Genomic DNA, 19079 nt, shown 5'->3' with positions numbered 1-19079 from the left:
ACAGTACCTCTATTGGCTCTCTGGCTCTGTACATCAGAGAACCAGGAAACAACAGCAAAAACGAAACTAAACTGTAGGTACATTATATGATTGGTTTTTATCTATTTTTAATCATTTTTAAAAGGAATCAGTTAACTATTATGTCTCTATACCCTGTAAACAGTCATTTCAGCAAAAAAAAATGATTTCCTTTAGTGACCCTTTAAGGGTAAATTTGTCCAGAAATATACATCATGCAATCATGATGTATAAATTACAGTTTGCTATTGTCAAATCAGCAAAAAATAATTTCTCATTGGCTGCTATAGTTTACTGTTCATTATAGATTGCTCTTTGCCATAGGTGTGCACAGCCTATTGCATTAGAGTGTGCACCCCAAATGTATAAAAACATGGACGGTGTCAGTAGAGAAGAGTTTGGTGTCAGTAGGGCTGTGGACAGTGTCAGTAGCTTTTTATTTTTATTATTTTAATCTTAAAAAAAAAAAAAAATTGCCCCGTTCATTGCCAGGGGCATTGGTGCAATATTAGCAAGGGGAATCTACACCTCAAGCAGTGATTAGGGTGTGCCCAGGCACACCCGGAACACCCCCTGCGCATGCCTATGCTCTTTGCTTGCTGAATATGTGCAATGATCTTAGTGGAAAATACTATACAAAAGATAAAAAAATAAATAAAAGGAAAGTAGAATAAACTTACCTGCATAGCTTCGTATTTCTCCTAGGTTGATGACTAACATCTCATCTCCCCGATCCATAAACTGCAGCTCCCTTTCTCGTAATAGATTCTCAATCTTTATTTGCTGCAACTTGGTTTGCTGCTCAAGAAGCCTTACTTGGGCCTTTAGTCTCAGCTGTTCTTGTAAACAGACATCCAAAGCCTTCCATGACAGAAACACAAGTTTTTTTTTGTTTTTTTAAAGGAACTAAATAAACTAAACGATAATGCAAACAACAATAATAATATGAATTTCCCAGTAGCATAAACATTATAATTACAATAACAATGTTGGCTGCACTGTACTAATCAAGGTCACAAAATATCAGATGGCTACTGTGAAAGAAATGTATCTGCAGCTTGCAACGAGTATTTTATTAGAAATGAGATGAGTACTTAAAGCGGAGGTTCACCCTCAAAATTTACTTTTTAGATAACCTATCTGCAGCCTTAATAAAGGCTTGTAGCGTTGTCATTTTTTTTTTAAATGTGTACACTTACCTTACCTTCAGCCTCACTTCCGGGTCTTCTATCTTGCGGGGAGTGGGTATGTCCCTCCTTTTCCCCGCCGGGGAGCTCTGCGCAATGTCTTCTGGGAGTAAGTGTTGATCCTCCCAGGAGACGATTGACGTGCGGGTAAAGCGCGTCATCGCCTTCCGAAAATATCCGACGGGGACTCGGCTCTTTACGGCGCTATACGGCGCCTGCGCCTGCCGTGTAGAGCTGACTGCGCAGGTGCCGTAAAGTGCAGAGTACCCCTCGGATATTTTCGGAAGGCAATGACGCGCTTTACCCGCACGTCAATCATCTATGCGTCGTCTTAGGAACGCCTACTCCCCGGGGGAGCGAGAACCCGGAAGCCGGGTGAAAACAACGTAAGTACAGCGTTAAAAAAAAAAAAAATCCAGCATAATGTTAATGTCAGCAGTATGTTGGATGTAACGGTATGTAGATGTTTTAGGGTGAACCCCTGCTTTAAGAAAGGGTTCCAAAGTTGCAAAGGAGCCCTAGCTTTATACATTTAAAGAGAAAGTCCAACACGACTTTAGGGTTAAGTTTGTCGGACCCAGTTGGGTCTTCCTTGTTGTCTCCATCTTGATGTACTTATGCAGTAATAAGCAATGTATGTGAAAAGAAGAGTAGACAGTTTTCATAGGCCTCTGACTTTCACAATGTATTTCCTAGAACTACTAATATTGTTTTTTCTACCTCGGTCCCCATTTCTTTTTTTTTTTTTTTTTTTTTAAAGGTATCGGTCTACTCACTACCGTTTTCAGCGGACATGTCCGCCCGGAGATTTCTGTCTGATGGTTGTACACACCATCAAACAGAAATCAGCGTGTACACGATACGCGGTGACGTGGCCGTGCCGTCGCCGTGACGATGATGCGCGGCCCTGGAAGTTCAATGCTTCCACGCATGCGTCGAATCACTTTGACGCATGCGAGGGATGGCGGCTGATCGGACCTGTCCGGTAAGTCTGTACAGACGACCGAACAGGTCCGACGGACAGGCTTCCAGCGGACATGTTTCTTAGCATGCTAAGAAACATTTGTCCGCTGGAAACCTGTCCGATCCACCGGAAAATTGTCCGGTCGGACGTACAGACTACCGAACATGTCCGCTGACCAGTAACTGATCAGCGGACCAGTTTCAGCGGACTTGTTCGGTCGTGTGTACGGGGCCTAATGCCTAACATCCCATTCTAAAAATAAAAATATGATGCCTTGAATAGAGATGTTGAAGGAAGATATAAAATACATAAGTCGTTCATCCATCTAATCCATGGGTGCTCATGTGTGGGCCTTGAGCTGATGAGGAAGTCCCATCATGCCTTTGCCTTTAGGAGTCATGCTTGTAACTGTCAGTCTTGCAGTGCTTCATGGGAATTGTAGTTCTGCTACAGCTGGAGAGCCACAGGTTAAGCACCAATGATATCATTAGCATATAATAAAATGCATTTCTTAATGAAAGCAGTGCAAGTTCCTGACTCTGATATGGTATCAGCCTCTTGAAATGCCTGTTCAGCAGGGATGGAAAGTGATAGGAAGAAACAGTACAAGGAGTCAATCAGTTCATCTGCTGACACATGGGGCATAACAACGGGGGGCAGGGGGGCTGTCTGCTCATGGTGCCACACAGTGTGGGGTGTCAGTGGCGTCGCTATGGGGGTGTTCTCCGCACCTGGGTCGGGTGACACCAGCCAGAGGTGACACCATCTCGAGGACGGCGAGAGCCCTGGCTGCTCCCTTTGGCAGTTTTCTTTTGGCCAGAACACCCCTGGCACCTCAGTCCTGATCGCCTGGCCCAGTCTGTGTTTTCCTCCTCGCTACTCCCACCACTGCTGTGCTGGAGACTCAGGCCTATCACTATTCTCCACCTGGGTGGCACGGCTGCCATTGCATCCTTTGGAGTCCGGACCACCCTAACTGTACCTGAGGCTGAGCCAGCTGCAGGGAGTTGTGGATTGCAATGGCAGTGTCCTCTACTGCCCGAGGTGAGCTTGTGGTAAGGGGGTGGGTTGGCATTGTGTCTACCATGCAGTCACTTTAGCCGCCCTGAGCTGGTGTGAGAAGATGGAGGGGTTTGTGTCTGCCACCCTGAGATGGTCTGAGGAGGCTGCATTGATTGGAACTGGTGAGGCCGCATTGATGGGCACTGGTTAGATGCATTGATGGGCACTGGTGAGATACATTGATGGGCATTGATTGGCACTGGTGAGGCTGTACTGACCCTTTTACCCTCACTAGAGAGTAAAAGGGGCACTGTGATTAGAGAGATGGGGGGGGGGGGGCAGACTGAAAGGGGCATTGTGATGGGGGCTGTGAAATGTGTGAGATAAATATTCTTGAAAACATTACAAGTTTTTGTGGGTGTTTTTACATTTTAAAGTTGGGCGGGTGCCAGATATAGGATCTGCCCCAGGTGCCAAATGCTCTAGGTACGCCCCTGTGCTGACAAGAAGCATGCTGATAGGAAAAGAAAGCAGAGTAACAGAGAGATGAACTTGTCACTATGCTGTTTCTCCTTTCACTGTGCATTCACAGGCTGTGGCAGGTCCAGAATGACCTGGGCTGAGAAGAATGGGCTTCAATGATGCAGGTCATTAAGGACGTCTAATGGCAAAAAAAGTATTTTAGGAGGAATCTTTGCATTAAAGGTGAACATTGTAGCAAAAGCTAGTTTTGTTATGTTACCTTTTAATGGGCTATTCAGTTGTATCTTGTTATTTTTGGCTGAAGTTCTGCTTTAGGGCTGCAGGACTGTTGTGGATTTATGAGTTTTAAGATGCACTTTGGCAAATTCTAAATTGTAGTAGAACTATGTTGCTTGGCTAGGTATTACAGTTTATTCTGGCCTGGCCACAGATCTAGCCATATTAATGGGAATACAAATCCACATCCGGTAAATGTTTACTGGTGTTAAACAGACCTCCCAGGAAATGCTTACATTCTTGTAATAAGCTCTCCAAAACCTACAGCTTGGAAAAACACTAGGGTCATTTAATAACCATCAGAAGTGTTCCAGGGGATCATGCTGTCATAATTGAAGCGGCACTCTGGGCACAAACACATCTTTATAAGGCCTAGCATATGTCAGCACCAGCAATTACAATAAAACCTTGGTTTGCGAGCATAATTAGTTCCAGAAACATGCTTGTAATCCAAAGCACTTGTATATCAAAACATTTTTTTACAGGGAATAAAAGAGAAGAGAGGCGGCTCTAAGTGTAGCAATAAGTTGCTAAATGTTGTACCTTCATTTAATGTAACCATATTGCTACACTTAGAGGCACCTCTCTTCTCTTTTATAGTCAGTTGTGACATGACGCTACTCTTATATCGAGACATCGCTTGTATATCAAGGCAAAATTTATTAAAACATTTTGCTTGTCTTGCAAAACGCTCTCAAACCAAGTTACTCTCAAACCAAGGTTTTACTGTATAACCCTCTGAAAAAAATCCTAGCTCGTGTCAAGACCAGCAATGATCCACCCAGCAAGCGACAGGGCCATCAATGGTAACTCCCAACAAGTGTCGGGGCTCCCAACAAGTAATGAAAAGCCCCAGAAAATATCAGGACCAACAATGAAATTTCACAGGGCAGCACTCCTAGCAAATGTCAGGGAAAGCAAAAACCCACTGCACAATAATAACCCTTTAGCAGCAATAATAACCCCCTCTGTTCCCAGCAAAAATAACAACCCCCATTGTCCCCTCCAATAGTAACCTCTGCCAGCAATAACGACCTCCCCAATGTCCCAAAAAATAATCCCCCCAGCAACAATAATAACCCCATCACTGAAAGGAAAAAAAAACACTTTCCCCAGCAATTATAACCCACTGTGCCTAAAAACAACCCCCAGCACAATAATAACCCTTAGCAATATTAAAAAGTATTTAAATCCAACGTTTCATATTCCTGATATGTGCCTCCTGTACCATATACTTATATAAAAATGTAACCTGTTCTCTTTTCTCTTTGTATTGCAGTGTTCCTGCCAGCCTTTGAAAATGTCCTATTAAATACTGACCACACTAATCAGCAGACCACATCGTGGTTTTTCTCCAATGACCTGAGGGATAACCCCCAATGACCTGATAGCTCGTATGGAGGTCAGAGGTCAAAGCTAAGTGAGGCAGCGTTGAGAGGTCAGTGCTAAGTGAGGCGAAGGTCAGAGGTCGGTGCTAGGTGGGGCGGAGTTCAGAAGTCAGTACTAAGGCAGAGTTCAGAGGTCAGTGCTTAGTGAGCCAGAGGTTGGGAGTCTGCAGTGTCACAGAGTGCAATGGTAACTGTCTGTTTCACCTCTGCACTATTTACTTCTGTTTTCCTTCTCACTGAACTTTTCACAGTACTCAGGAAGGATACTGCAGCTCCAACTCTTCTCCACCTTCTCCTATTCCTCGGTCCAGTAGGTGGAGCTAAACGTACCCAAGTTATTCATAGCCCCACCCATTGGACCAGGGAATAGGAGAAGGGCAAGAAGAGCTAAAGCTGCACTACCTTGAGTACTGTAAAGAGTCCCAGGGAGAACAGACATAAGTTTGTTATGGGCAGCTACAGTACAGAGAAAACACTGTTTGTTTATGCCAGGGAGGGGGCGGGTGCAAAAGCATGCTGCGGTGAGTAGGAGGCGGGCTGTGATTGGCTTGTAGCCCCACCCCCACTGCCGCACCTTTAGCACCCCCTCCCCCGTACAAGGCTAATCACTCTTAAAGCGGTGGTTCACCCTCCTTCACATCATTAGACCATTACATTCGGCATCGTAGCGCGAGCTACGGTATGCCGGTCTTAAATTTTTAATCCCCGTACTCACTGTGCTATCGCTCATTGAAGAATCCGACTCCCGCGGGGAATGGGCGTGCCTATGGAGAGGGAGGATGATTGACGGCCGGCTCTGGCACGTCACGCTCCCCGAAGACAGCCGGAGTAGGTCTCGGCTCTTCACGGCGCCTGCGCACAGGCTATGCGCAGGCGCCGTGAATAGCCAAGCCTATTTCGGCTATTTCCGGAGAAGCGTGACGTGCCAGGGCCGGCCGTCAATCACCTTCTCTCACCATAGGAACGCCCATTCCCCGGAATCTTCAATGAGCCATAGCACAGTGAGTACGGGGATAAAAAATGTAAGACCGGCATACCGTAGCTCGCGCTACGATGCCGAATGTAATGGTCTAATAAAAAAAAAACATTTTTTTTTTTTTTTAACAGGGTGAACCCCCGCTTTAAGCACAGCCCTGCCTCCCTACTTTCTGTTCCAGCCCTTTACTACCTGACCCGGAATAAATAAGCATTGTTTCCTCCATAGCTGCCTGTGACAAGCGTAGCTGCAGGGGAGATACAGAAGATAGGAGCCGCGTGTCGGAACAGCTTAGCGATTAAGCATGGATTGGCAGGATGCTGGGATTTCATTTAAATCTTGGGATTGTACCGCCCAATCCAGGGCACTTGGGAGATATGCACAGGGGTTAACCACTTGCTTATTGGGCACATATACCCTCCTCCTGCCCAGGTGAAATTTCAGCTTCCGGCACTGCGTCGCTTTAACTAACAATTGCGCGGTCGTGCGACATGGCCCCCAAACAAAATTGACGTCCTTTTTTCCCCACAAATAGAGCTTTCTTTTGGTGGTATTTGATCGTCTGTGCGGTTTTTATTTTTTGCGCTATAAACAAAAAAGAGCGACAATTTTGAAAAAAATACAATATTTTTTACTTGTTGCTATAATAAATATCCCAATTTAAAAAAAAAAAAAAAAACATTTTTTTTTCTCAGTTTAGGCCGATGCGTATTCTTCTACATATTTTTGGTAAAAAAAAAAAAAAAAATCGCAATAAGCGAGTAAGTTATAGCGCCTACAAAATAGGGGACAGAATTATTATTTTTTATTATTTATTTTTTTTACTAGAAATGGCGGCGATCTGCGATTTTTATTGGGACTGCGACGTTATGGCGGACACATCGGACACTTTTGACACATTTTTGGCGCCATTCACATTTATACTGCGATCAGTGCTATAAATATGCACTAATTACAGTATAAATGTGACTGGCATTGAAGGGGTTAACACTAGGGGGTGAGGAAGGGGTTAAATGTATCCCTGCATTGTGTTCTAACTGTAGGTGGAGGGGGGGTGACTGGGGGGGGTGACCGATCTATGTACAAGGGACACAGATCGGTCTCCTCTCCAGAGACAGGACGCTGTCTCTGTGTGAGCCGGCAATGACAGATGATCTCATATGTTTACATATGAGATCATCTCTCATTGGCCGCACAGATCGCATCGCAAACGGCCACTCTGATTGGCCGTTCGTGGCGATCTGTAATTGGCTGTGTCCAAGGGACACGGCCAACACAGAGTTTCCCCGCTGCGCGCTCTGGAGCGCGCGCGGGGAACGCCCAAAGGGGCGGATGTCAATTGACGTCCTGTTGGATTTTGGGATCCGCGCTGTAGCCGTCATTTGACTATAGCGCGGGTCCCAGGAGGTTAATTAGGGTATGCCCAGGCACACCCAGCACACCCCTATGGCTGCCAGTGCCACCACTTCCTTCACACTGCTACCACCAAGCCAACATTGCAAATTCGTACAGGCCACTTCTTCACACCAGAAGCAATCACTCTCCCTTTCTACAGAGAGCATATCAATGTGCTGGGGACAGACAGTCTTGAGCCCCAGCTGCCTGATGGCCCATTATCACTGCTCTCAAATCAGATCAAACATGACTTTAGAACAGTGAATGGATTGTATTGCTGTCTGTGACCCAGTTGGGGAGATTTCACCTCATGTCCTGTCTCTCTGATAGCAGGACAAGAAAGTGGAACTGTGGAAATGTCTTGACAGGCCTCCATTTATTGCTATGCACAGCCAGGCACACCAATTTTTTACAGACACTTCAGAGACAAGGAACAGTCCGTGACTATGTTTTTTGTGGTTTATTGAGGATAATACCTTGGATGGGGATAGAAGATTATGGGATTCCCACTTGACTTCAGCAACACTTTAGTAACATTTTCGGGGACATCTTGAACACAGTCCTTTGACACTCCTCCAGCACTTTATTTACTCACAGACTCCAGCTGGATCACTGTAATGGATCTGACAGGCACAATCAGATTTAGCAATGGCCTTTGCAGGCAACAAGGAGTCCCTTGTCGTGTAGCAGTACAAAGTGATCAGCTTGCATTTTCTCTTTCCTGTGGCTACTGGTCCCAGCAGCACCTCTTCAGGCACTGCCAACCCACCTGGCTGCAGCTGCCCCTTTGACCCCCCCTCCAGGCTAAATTCTCCCAGCTTCCTCCAGACTGACTCTCACCAGCCCATCCAGCTGACTCTGCAGGAGATCTTTCAAAGAAGGGATAAAAACTTGGCACAACATGGTCTTCAGGGAGAACTGGCTAAATGTGTGTCTCCCCTCTTGTAAGTCCCCTGTAGTGCTGCTGTACTTACACTGTCCTCACACTTGCTCCGTGCCTCCAGGAAGGGCTTCCTCCCCGTGTTGTGGTAGGATCCTTCCAGCACCCGAACCCCGGCCAAGGTCACCCCCCGCCCTTAGACTAGGGGGCACCCTTAAGGGTCACGACAGCCTCTACAGCACTATATCTCCATCTTCCACCCGATTGCCCCTGCTGGCAGCCCAGATCCTCCTCTTCTTGTGTCTCTTCTCTTCGGTGCTCCTTGCTCCTCCCTCCTGATGAGTGTCCCCACAGCAAGCTGCTTGCTATGGGAGCAGCACCCGAGCTGAGCCGCAGCTCTGTGTGTCCATTCAGACACGGAGCCGTGGTTCGGCCCCGCCCCTCTCTCTCCTGATTGGCAAACTGGCTTTGATTGACAGCAGCGGGAGCCAATGGCGTTGCTGCTGTGTCTCAGCCAATCAGGAGGGAGAGGCTGAGGCACTCGTGAACATTGCTGGATAGAGATGGGCTCAGGTAAGCATCGGAGGGGGCTGCTGCACACAGAAGGTTTTTTTTTTTTTTAATGCATAGAATGCATTAGTATAAAAAACCTTCTACCTTTAAATCTAGAGGGTGCTACAGCTACATGGATTATTGCACAGAAAGTCTTCCCAAAATAGGAATTGTTCTTTAAATCCAAATCTGACAAAGCTTGCACAAAGGAATGGCCATTTACCAGAATCAAACACCTGTCTTGAATCATGTAGAACAAATACATATTCACTTAATTTTTCATGTTGACTTTGTATATTTTGAAATACTAATGTAAACTAATGTTAAAGCGGAGTTCCGGCCACAATTTCACTTTTTCAATATAAATACCCCTGTAATACACAAGCTTAATGTATTCTAGTAAAGTTAGTCTGTAAACTAAGGTCCGTTTTGTTAGGTTGTTACAGCATTTAGACACTTTATAAAATAGAAATTGACTGGGGCCATCTTAAGTGTGGGCATTATGAAGCCAGACTGTATGACTTCCTGGAGTTCAGCCTTGCAGATCTCGCACATGCTCAGTGCTGCACAAGCAGTGTCAGATCAGGTTTCAGCACCTGTGCTGTCCAAGTCACATGATTCTTTGAGACTGGGGAGTGCACAGACTCCTGGAAAGTTACACCCACTACATTCCCAGGAGTCTGTGCGGTGTAGGTTAGGAAGCTTAAGTACCTAGGTGCAGGAAGTGGGAAGATTAACTATTCTGCCTAGCAACAACACTTTGAAGGCATCTAGAAAAAAAAAAAAACATTTCGTAAAGGACTAATGACATTTTTTTAAAACTACTGATGTAATGTTATATTTATGGGTGGAACTCCACTTTAATAACTGTATTTATTGGGTTGCTTGTAATTGAAAGGGGTTGTAAAGGTAAAAGTTTTTTCACCTTAATGCATTTTATGGAGCGCGCCCGCAAGGACTCCAGACAATGCGAGGGAGCTTACATGAATGTGTGGAGTTCTTGCGGGGAGGACCAGAGACAGCCGCCGAGGGACCCCAGAAGATGTGGAACGGGGCCACTCTGTGCAAAACGAGCTGCACAGTGGAGGTAAGTATAACATGTTTGTTATTTAAAAAAAAATGTTTTTCTTTAAAACCCCTTTAAATATTTTGACTTTGTGATTGGATGAGGGGATATTGTGAAGTTCATCTGCCTTCCTTGCCCCATGAGGGCCGGTTCACACTGGTGCGATGCGGGAACTCTGCGAATCCACTGGGGTATCCGCATCGCACGGCAGTTCACATTGCCATATGCAAACTGCTGGGGAGTGTCATACAATGTTAAGTTCGCATATCACACTGCAAACCTTTGGACCGAATGCGGTGTTATATCAACCATACTATATGTATGGATGAAATCGCATCGTACAGATATCGCATGTGATGTGAACAGCAGTGCACTGCAAATCACATGCGATGTCTGGCATCGCAGCAGTGTTAACCGGCCCTTATGCATAAATGGCATCAACTGCCCAGATCAGCATATACCATACAATGGGGCAAAAAAGTATTTTGTCAGCCACCAATTGTGCAAGTTCTCCCACTTAAAAAGATGAGAGAGGCCTGTAATTGTCATCATAGGTATACCTCAACTATGAGAGACAAAATGTGGAAACAAATACAGACAATCACATTGTCTGATTTGGAAAGAATTTATTTGCAAATTGTGGTGGAAAATAAGTATTTGGTCACCTAAAATAAAAAAAAATAAAAAAAAAATAACAAAATTATAAATGTATGCTAACAAAAGCACCGTGCATTTTTGTGCAGCGGCATTAAAAAATAAAATTAAAAAAAGGCCCATGCACTTTTGTGCTATTGGAGGGGTGGCAGGCAGTTCATTCTCAAATTAATAGGCTGTTCTGCAGCAAGGCACATACTCTGATGCATTGCATAGATGTGAAGTTGAACCTTTAAAACACAGTTAGGAGGCCGAGGGGCATCAAAAACCACAGCAGTTATAGCTGTTAATAGCATGGCTGTTTTGTACAATGTCACTACAGTACTACCCTACCTCACTGCGCACTCACTGCTGTACTCCTCGTTTCCCAAGACAGACGTGAGAAACTGTCTATGTTTATGCACCGCCCGTGCCCAGCGGCGCGCCGCTTCACGCATTGAACTGACGTCAGTTCCGATATCCGCCATTTGCGTTCCACGCTGGTTATGTGGAACCGGCGGCTACATATAAAGATCGCGGGTCATCCCGCGTGGAAATCGCAGGGGGGGTGAATTGAGATTGCGATATTCTCGCGATTAATTGTGCAGCTCTAAAAGGCAGGGATCTTCTCATATTAATACCACAGGCAGGGGATCATTCTGCAAGTATTTTCACGTGGTGTGCTGTGTCCTCCACAGTCCTCCACAGTGTGCACCTAAAGCCACGTGAATACAATTGCTGTTGTTGTCAAATTAATATCACAGGCAGTGGCTGATCAGCAAGTATTTTCACTGCGCCCACCAAGTCCTACTTTCAAACGGAAGGAGACAACAGGAGGTGAGAGGAAATCTACCCCTAAGAAGGGAAATTCTCTTCTGTAAGAGGTGTCTCCTGTCCACTGATGCTTTATCACCAATCCTTGTTTCACAAAAAAAATCATTTGTCATTGGGACAGAAAGTGAGGTGCAATCTTCTGAACAGATGCGCACAGACAGCAAAACAAATGTTACAGGGGTGATAACCCCTCTCTATGTTTTCCAAAAAGCTTAAAAATAGATTTTTTGGCTGGAGCTACACTTTAAAAAAAGTACCAGTTCAAAATTACAAACAGATTCTACTTAACAACAAACCTACAGTCCCTGTCTTGTTTGCACTGCCTGTATACTGCTGTTCAAAGTATATAGGCCAAAGGGGCTGGTAATGACCTGGGGGGAGGGGGGCGGGGAAACCCATGCTATTTTTCTCAATGATTTTTATCCATATTGCAGGAACCAGACATTACATTAAAGCCGCAAGCAGTTTTAAATGACTTTTCTTATAGTAATCTTATTTTTGTACAGGGACAGTTCTAAACATGTGCCACTTCACAGGCATACTATAGACACCCAGCAGGTACGATATTTAACCACTTAAGGACCGGACCAATATGCTGCTAAATGACCCAAGGGGTTTTTACAATTCGGCACTGCGTCGCTTTAACAGACAATTGCGCGGTCGTGCGATGTGGCTCCCAAACAAAATTGACGTCCTTTTTTCCCCACAAATAGAGCTTTCTTTTGGTGGTATTTGATCACCTCTGCGGTTTTTATTTTTTGCGCTATAAACAAAAATAGAGCGACAATTTTGAAAAAAATGCAATATTTTTCACTTTTTGCTATAATAAATATCCCCCAAAAATATATAAAAAAACTAATCGTAATAAGCGTTTATCGGTTGGTTTGCGCAAAATTTATAGCGTTTACAAAATAGGGGATAGTTTTATTGCATTTTTATAATTTTTTTTTTTTTTTTACTACTTATGGCGGCGATCAGCGATTTTTTTTTGGTGACTGCGACATTATGGCGGAAACCCTTCGGACAATTTTGACACATTTTTGGGACCATTGTCATTTTCACAGCAAAAAATGCATTTAAATTGCATTGTTTATTGTGAAAATGACAGTTGCAGTTTGGGAGTTAACCACAGGGGGTGCTGAAGGAGTTTCGTTTCACCTAGTGTGTGTTTACAACTGTAGGGGGGTGTGGCTGTAGGTGTGACGTCATTGATCGTGTCTCCCTATAAAAGGGATGACATGATCGATGCAGCCGCCACAGTGAAGAACGGGGAAGCCGTGTTTACACACGGCTCTCCCCGTTCTTCAGCTCCTGGAAACGGTCGCCGCACTCCAGCGGCGATCGCAGCTTCGCTGCGGGACCGCACTCCGCGGTCCCGCAGCTTCGGACCGGGCCGCGCGCCCGCGACCCACAGCTGTGTACTAGTACAGGACGTACCTGTATGTACATGTGCCCAGCCGTGCCATTCTGCCGACGTATATGTGCAGGAGGCGGTCCGGAAGTGGTTATGGGAATTTTTTTTTTCACTTTAAGCATCATTAAAATCACTGCTCCAGAAAAAACGTCAGTTTTTAAAACTTTTTTTTCCATTGATACATGTTCCCTGGGGCAAAACCTGGGTTCTCAAACCCGTTTATGACAATAACTTGCATATTAGCCTATAAAATGAGCACTTTTGAATTCGAACGTTCGAGTCCCATAGACTTCAATGGGGTTCTAAAAGTTTGCGCGAACGTTCGGTCCGTTCGAAGGTTCTGGTGCGAACCAAACGGGGGGGTGTTCGGCTTATCCCTACTAGTGAATGACCTGCATACTACGCCACCTGCTTAAGCCAGTACATGTCCGGGCCCATCTGAGGTTTGCTAGAGAGCATTTGGATGATCCAGAAGAGGATTGGGAGTATGCCATATGGTCAGATGAAACCAAAGTAGAACTGTTTGGTAGAAACAAAACTTGTCGTGTTTGGAGGAGAGAGAATGCTGAGTTGCAACCAAAGAACACCATACCTACTGTGAAGCATGGGGGTGGCAACATCATGCTTTGGGGCTGTTTCTCTGCAAAGGGAACAGGACGACTGATCCGTGTACATGAAAGAATGAATGGGGCCATGTATCGTGAGATTTTGAGTGCAAACCTCCTCCCATCAGCAAGGGCGATGAAATGTGGCTGGGTCTTTCAGCATGACAATGATCCAAACACACCACCTGGGCAACGAAGGAGTGGCTTACGTAAGAAGAATTTCAAGGTCCTGGAGTGGCCTAGCCAGTCTCCTGATCTCAACCCTATAGAAAACCTTTGGAGGGAGTTGAAAGTCCACATTTCCCAGTGACAGCTCCAAAACATCACTGCTCTAGAGGAGATCTGCATGGAGGAATGGGCCAACATACCAGCAACAGTGTGTGACAACCTTGTGAAGACTTACAGAAAACGTTTGACCTCTGTCATTGCCAACAAAGGATATATAACAAAGTATTGAGATGAACTTTTGATATTGACCAAATACTTATTTTCCACCATAATTTGAAAATAAATTCTTTCCAAATCAGACAATGTGATTGTCTGTATTTGTTTCCACATTTTGTCTCTCATAGTTGAGGTATACCTATGATGACAATTACAGGCCTCTCTCATCTTTTTAAGTGGGAGAACTTACACAATTTGTGGCTGACTAAATATTTTTTCCCCCACTGTAGCAGTGTCACCTCAAGTGCAGCAGTGGGCAGTAATGAGACTTGATCTAACAATGCAGGAGCTATACTGCTAGTGTACACTGATGACGGCCTTGCTAGGCCTAAACAGACTGGGTAGGCATGGTGAAAATTGAACAACATAAGCAGTTAAGGAGAAATTAGGGAAATCTGCAAGATGGATTGTAGGGGCAGTCCATAAAGTTGATCTTCTGCCAACTAAAGTTGGGGCCCTTTTAGTGAGTGTTGGTCATCGTTTAAACCTGCATGCAGTAAGGTGACAACAGGTGCAAAATAGTTCAGTGCAAGGTGATCTAGATATAATGATGGTGTAAAACAAACACAGCTCAGAGTTGGTTCTGGTGTTGTATGGACTTGAAGAAAATGAGTTATGGAATTGCTATGGTTGGGTGCCATAATTGTCTTGCTCTCAGCAATATGGCTACTGATAAACAGTACAAAAGTGGGTACTGATTTCCTGGTGATCTTGCCTTGAACTTTAGACTCTTTAGGACTGGCTCTGTCTCCTGTTCACAAAGACAGGTCTGGATGCATGGACTCCTCAGGCACCAAGAGAGCCGGCTTTTCCTGGGCGAATCAATAAAAGCATTCCCTAGCTCCTCCCTACACAAAGTCTACTGGAACCTGTAGCTCAGATAGTCAACCATACCAATACATGGCTGTGGCTTCAGACTACACGTCCCAGGATTCCAGGTCCTCTGCATTAAGGTCAATATGTTCACTGGACTCAGCTCTCCCCTGCTGGTCATTGGAGGATTGTGTAGTACAACATTAACATCACAAAGAGCAAGGGAAAAGTAAATAAGAGCAATGTCTCCTTCACCATACTGTCATAGCCCAGTACCTGGCTACATATATTTTATAGTGCAAAAATTTCAGGTACTTGGAAAAAAAAATAACTTACCTTTGCAGGCGGTCCAAGAAAGGCAAGGATGCACACAAAATATTGAGAATAATAATAACTCTCCATTGTAAGAAATCTAGAAGAATAACAAAAGGCATAATGTTAACATCCTAATGCATACCGAGAGCTGGTAAATGCTAATTCCTAAACTATATTTTAGAAAAATGCATCCTTTTAATTCCTATGGAGCTCTTCACACTGATCAGCTGCGTTTTTAAAAATCCTGTTTGCTGTATATTTGGTGCGCTTTCAAAACTGCAGCAAAAACACAGCTCCCTATTGAAATTAATAGTAAAAGCTTTTAAAAAATTCATCAAAAATGCACTGCGTTTGAATTTTTTGGTATATTTTTTAGTCACATGTCCATGTTTGACAGATGCACACACTGGCCCAGATTCAAGAAGCACTTGCGCCCGCGCAACCATAGTTGCGCGGCGCAAGTGCTTACTTGCTCCGGTGTAACGAGTGCTCCTGATTCAGGAACCTCGTTACACCGAATGCAGCCTAGGATGTGACAAACATAAGCCTCCTTATGCCTTCACATCCCAGGCTGCATTCTTGCGTTGGCCGCTAGGGGGCGCGGCCTTTGTGATCGGCGTGTAGTATGCAAATTGCATACTACCACCGATTCACAAAAGTTGCGCGGGCCCTGCGTACGCAAGGTACGGAGTTTCCGTACGGCGCCTTTAGCATAAGGCTGCTCCTGCTAATAGCAGGCGCAGCCAATGCTAAAGTATAGCTGCGCCTCCCGCCCGTGAAATTTAAATTTCACGTCGTTTACGTAAGTGAACCGTGAATGGCGCTGGACGCCATTCACGTTCACTTAGAAGCAAATGACGTCCTTGCGACGTCATTTGCCGCAATGCACGTCGGGAAAGTTTCCCGACGGAGCATGCGCTGTTAGCTCGGCGCGGGAGCGCGCCTAATTTAAATGATTCCCGCCCCCGGCGGGATCATTTACATTAGGCGCCCTTACGCAGGGCTAATTAGCATAGCGCCCGCGCAATTTACGGAGCTACTGCTCCGTGAATCGCTGGGCAAATGGAAATATTTGCGTGGGCGCAGAGAAAAATCTTTGCTCTTTGCCCACTCAAATATTGCTCCATTCTACCTGAATCTGGGCCACTGAAAATAGACCAGAAATGCATCAAAAACACACATGTGTAGAATGCAACAGTGTAAGACATTAAATCACCCAGAGGCTGGTGTACACAAACACATTTTGCAATAGAAAAAAAAAAATTATGTCACAGAAGTTAGAAAACAAGAAGGCAAGAGCAAGAAGGAAACGAGAATAAGCAAGTTCAATAGGGGAAGACAGGTATTGAACAGGATTTATTGAATTGTTCCTCGTTTAACACAGCCGTTAATTGTTCCATCAGCTTTATTTCATTTGCCACAGCTATCCATGAACCAACTGATGGGGGTCATTTGCAAAGATACCCCTTTCCATTCTGTGGATTACAAATATTACTTCACTAAAGTCTGAGTACTCAAACACAGGATTTAAAGGGCCCCAACGCTGGCAGACTTAGTTTGTGTAAATAGAATTCCCACTGGCCAGTGGTTGGCTAGAACCTACAAGACATAGATAGGATCTTATAGTCAGTAACATCACTTTTGAGAAATTGTTGAACATTATTTTTGTATTGTATATTACAGTTTCGTTCACCACTCGTTCAGTGCATTTCAGGCAAGGCCTCCCACTGGCGGTTAAAGTGAACGAATGCCAATCCTGTTTTCATTTACTGAGCAGTTGTATTATATCATTGCATTTAATATTGGTATTCTGTTAATCAGTTTATCTCTTTTCAGGGCTTATTGCTAGTTCTAATAAAACCCAGCTAAGTTTATACAGTGTTTTGGAGTTACTTGGATCCAGGTGAGGGTGAGCCATCACTGATGTGGGACAGAAGACCGTAAATTACAGCGGCCCTTGCGGGGGTAGCGCTACATCAGGAAACCCACGACCTGGATGAGGCAAGTGCGGACCTGGCGGGCTAGTGAATAAGCGGGCGGTGGGGGATGCTGCCCCCCCTAAAAAAAATGGAGCACCAGCCGCCACTGGTTCTGAGCATTTACATTTTTGCGGTATACATATTTTAGCGGCTTTAAGAAGATGGATTAAGAGGGAACTCTTATATCTACGCCTCAAAATCGGAGTGGAGTAAAGCAAGCACTGAGTCGGATCGTCTGCTAGTGAAATGTCTGTCACTCTAAAAAAATAAATTTTCGGATAGTGTCTCAGAAGGGGCGGATAAGGGGACATGTCCAACTTCAGACTGTCTATAGCCAACTTCATACTGTATATAGCCTATGGATCCTCCCACTGCCTGCTGTCAATCACATGAAGAGGGAACCTGATAGGGAATTAGTGTCTTTGAATCCCCATCAGAAGGAGGGAACTCTGTATGGACACTCCGACATCAATGCGCCTCTGCTTGTCCCAAATTCACGTACCTGTAGACACTCTTGATGAATTTATTCCCTTGAGTGTTTTTATTATATAAAGTGCAGAGCATATTTTTATATATTGAAAGTGCACCTATGTTCAGACTATAAGCATCAAAGTATATAAATACTTTTAAGTTCCATTTAGAATTGGAGGGGGAGGTTCAGAATAAGATCTGAGACCAATATGATGGCACACTCATACCGCGTACACACGATCGGACATTCCGACAACAGAGCCGTGGATACATTTCTGACAGGTGTTGGCTTAAACTTGTCTTGCATACACACGGTCGCACAAATGTTGTCGGAAATTCCGATCGCCAAGAACGCGGTCACATACAACACGTACGACGGCACTATAAAAGGGAAGTTCAATACCATTGTGCGCCACCCTTTGGGCTCCTTCTGCTAATCTCGTGTTAGTAGAAGTTTGGTGAGAGACGATTCGCACTTTTCAGCCTTGTGCTTTTAAGTCCGTTACTGCTCTTCAGAAATAATAAAGAAATTAGATTTGTCAGAACTCTGTGTGAAGATCAGCAGCAAAACAACTTCTTTATTCTAGCATTATAAAGGCCCCTTTCACACGGGGCGGATCAGTAATGATCCGCCCCCTTAACCTCCGCTTGCTCAGAGGGGATTGCTCCGTTGATCCCCGCTGAGCCGACGGATGACAGGGCAGTCCCCGCACACTGTGTAGGGACCGCCCTGTCTTTTCACCGCTCTCCCCTATGGGGGGATCGGATAAACACGGAAGGGAGGGGAGATTATGGTATGGTGTGGGGTTGTTTTTCAGGGGTTGAGATTGGTCCCTTAGCTCCAGTGAAGGAAACTCTGAAGGTGTCAGCATTCCAAGACATTTTGTACAATTTCCTACTCCCAACTTTGTGGGAACAGTTTGGGGATGGCCCCTTCCTGTTCCAACATGACTGCACACCCATGCACAAAGTAAGGTCCGTAAACACATGAATTAGCAAGTTTGGAGTGGAGGAACTTGACTGGCCTGCACAGAGTCCTAACCTCAACCCAATAGAACACCTTTGGGATGAATTAGAATGGAGACTGCAAGCCAGGCTTTCTCATTCAACATCAGTGCCTGACCTCACAAATGTGCTTCTGGAAGAATGGTCAAACATTCCCATAGACACTCTCCTAAACCTTGTGGACAGCCTTCTCAGAAGAGTTGAAGCTGTTATAGCTGCTACGGCCGGGTGGGCCAACTCAATATTGAAACTTATGGACTATAAGACTGGGATGCTTGACTTTATAAGCATATAAACTTTAATGGCACCCCAGTCTTTAGTTTATATGCATATAAAGTCAAGCAGCCCAATACTTTTGACAATACAATGCTGAAAGTTT

General features: G+C 44.9%; 1 protein-coding gene across 1 annotated transcript in view; it reads right to left on the bottom strand.

Moving 5' to 3' along the window:
- Positions 1–19079, bottom strand: part of FGL1 (fibrinogen like 1) — a 61624-nt gene that overhangs the window by 24661 nt on the left and 17884 nt on the right. Inside the window, exons 2-3 of the mRNA XM_040334584.1 lie at positions 15267–15342; positions 699–879 (exon numbers count right to left, since the gene is read on the bottom strand). Of these exons, the coding sequence (XP_040190518.1) occupies positions 699–879; positions 15267–15332 (247 nt within the window). The 5' untranslated portion in view covers positions 15333–15342. The remainder of the gene's footprint in view (positions 1–698; positions 880–15266; positions 15343–19079) is intronic.

The sequence above is a fragment of the Rana temporaria genome, chromosome 1 (assembly GCF_905171775.1).
Source record: "Rana temporaria chromosome 1, aRanTem1.1, whole genome shotgun sequence".
NCBI lineage: Eukaryota > Metazoa > Chordata > Amphibia > Anura > Ranidae > Rana > Rana temporaria.
The sequence above is the reverse complement of the archived record's forward strand: the minus strand, read 5'-3'. Positions and strand labels throughout refer to the sequence as shown.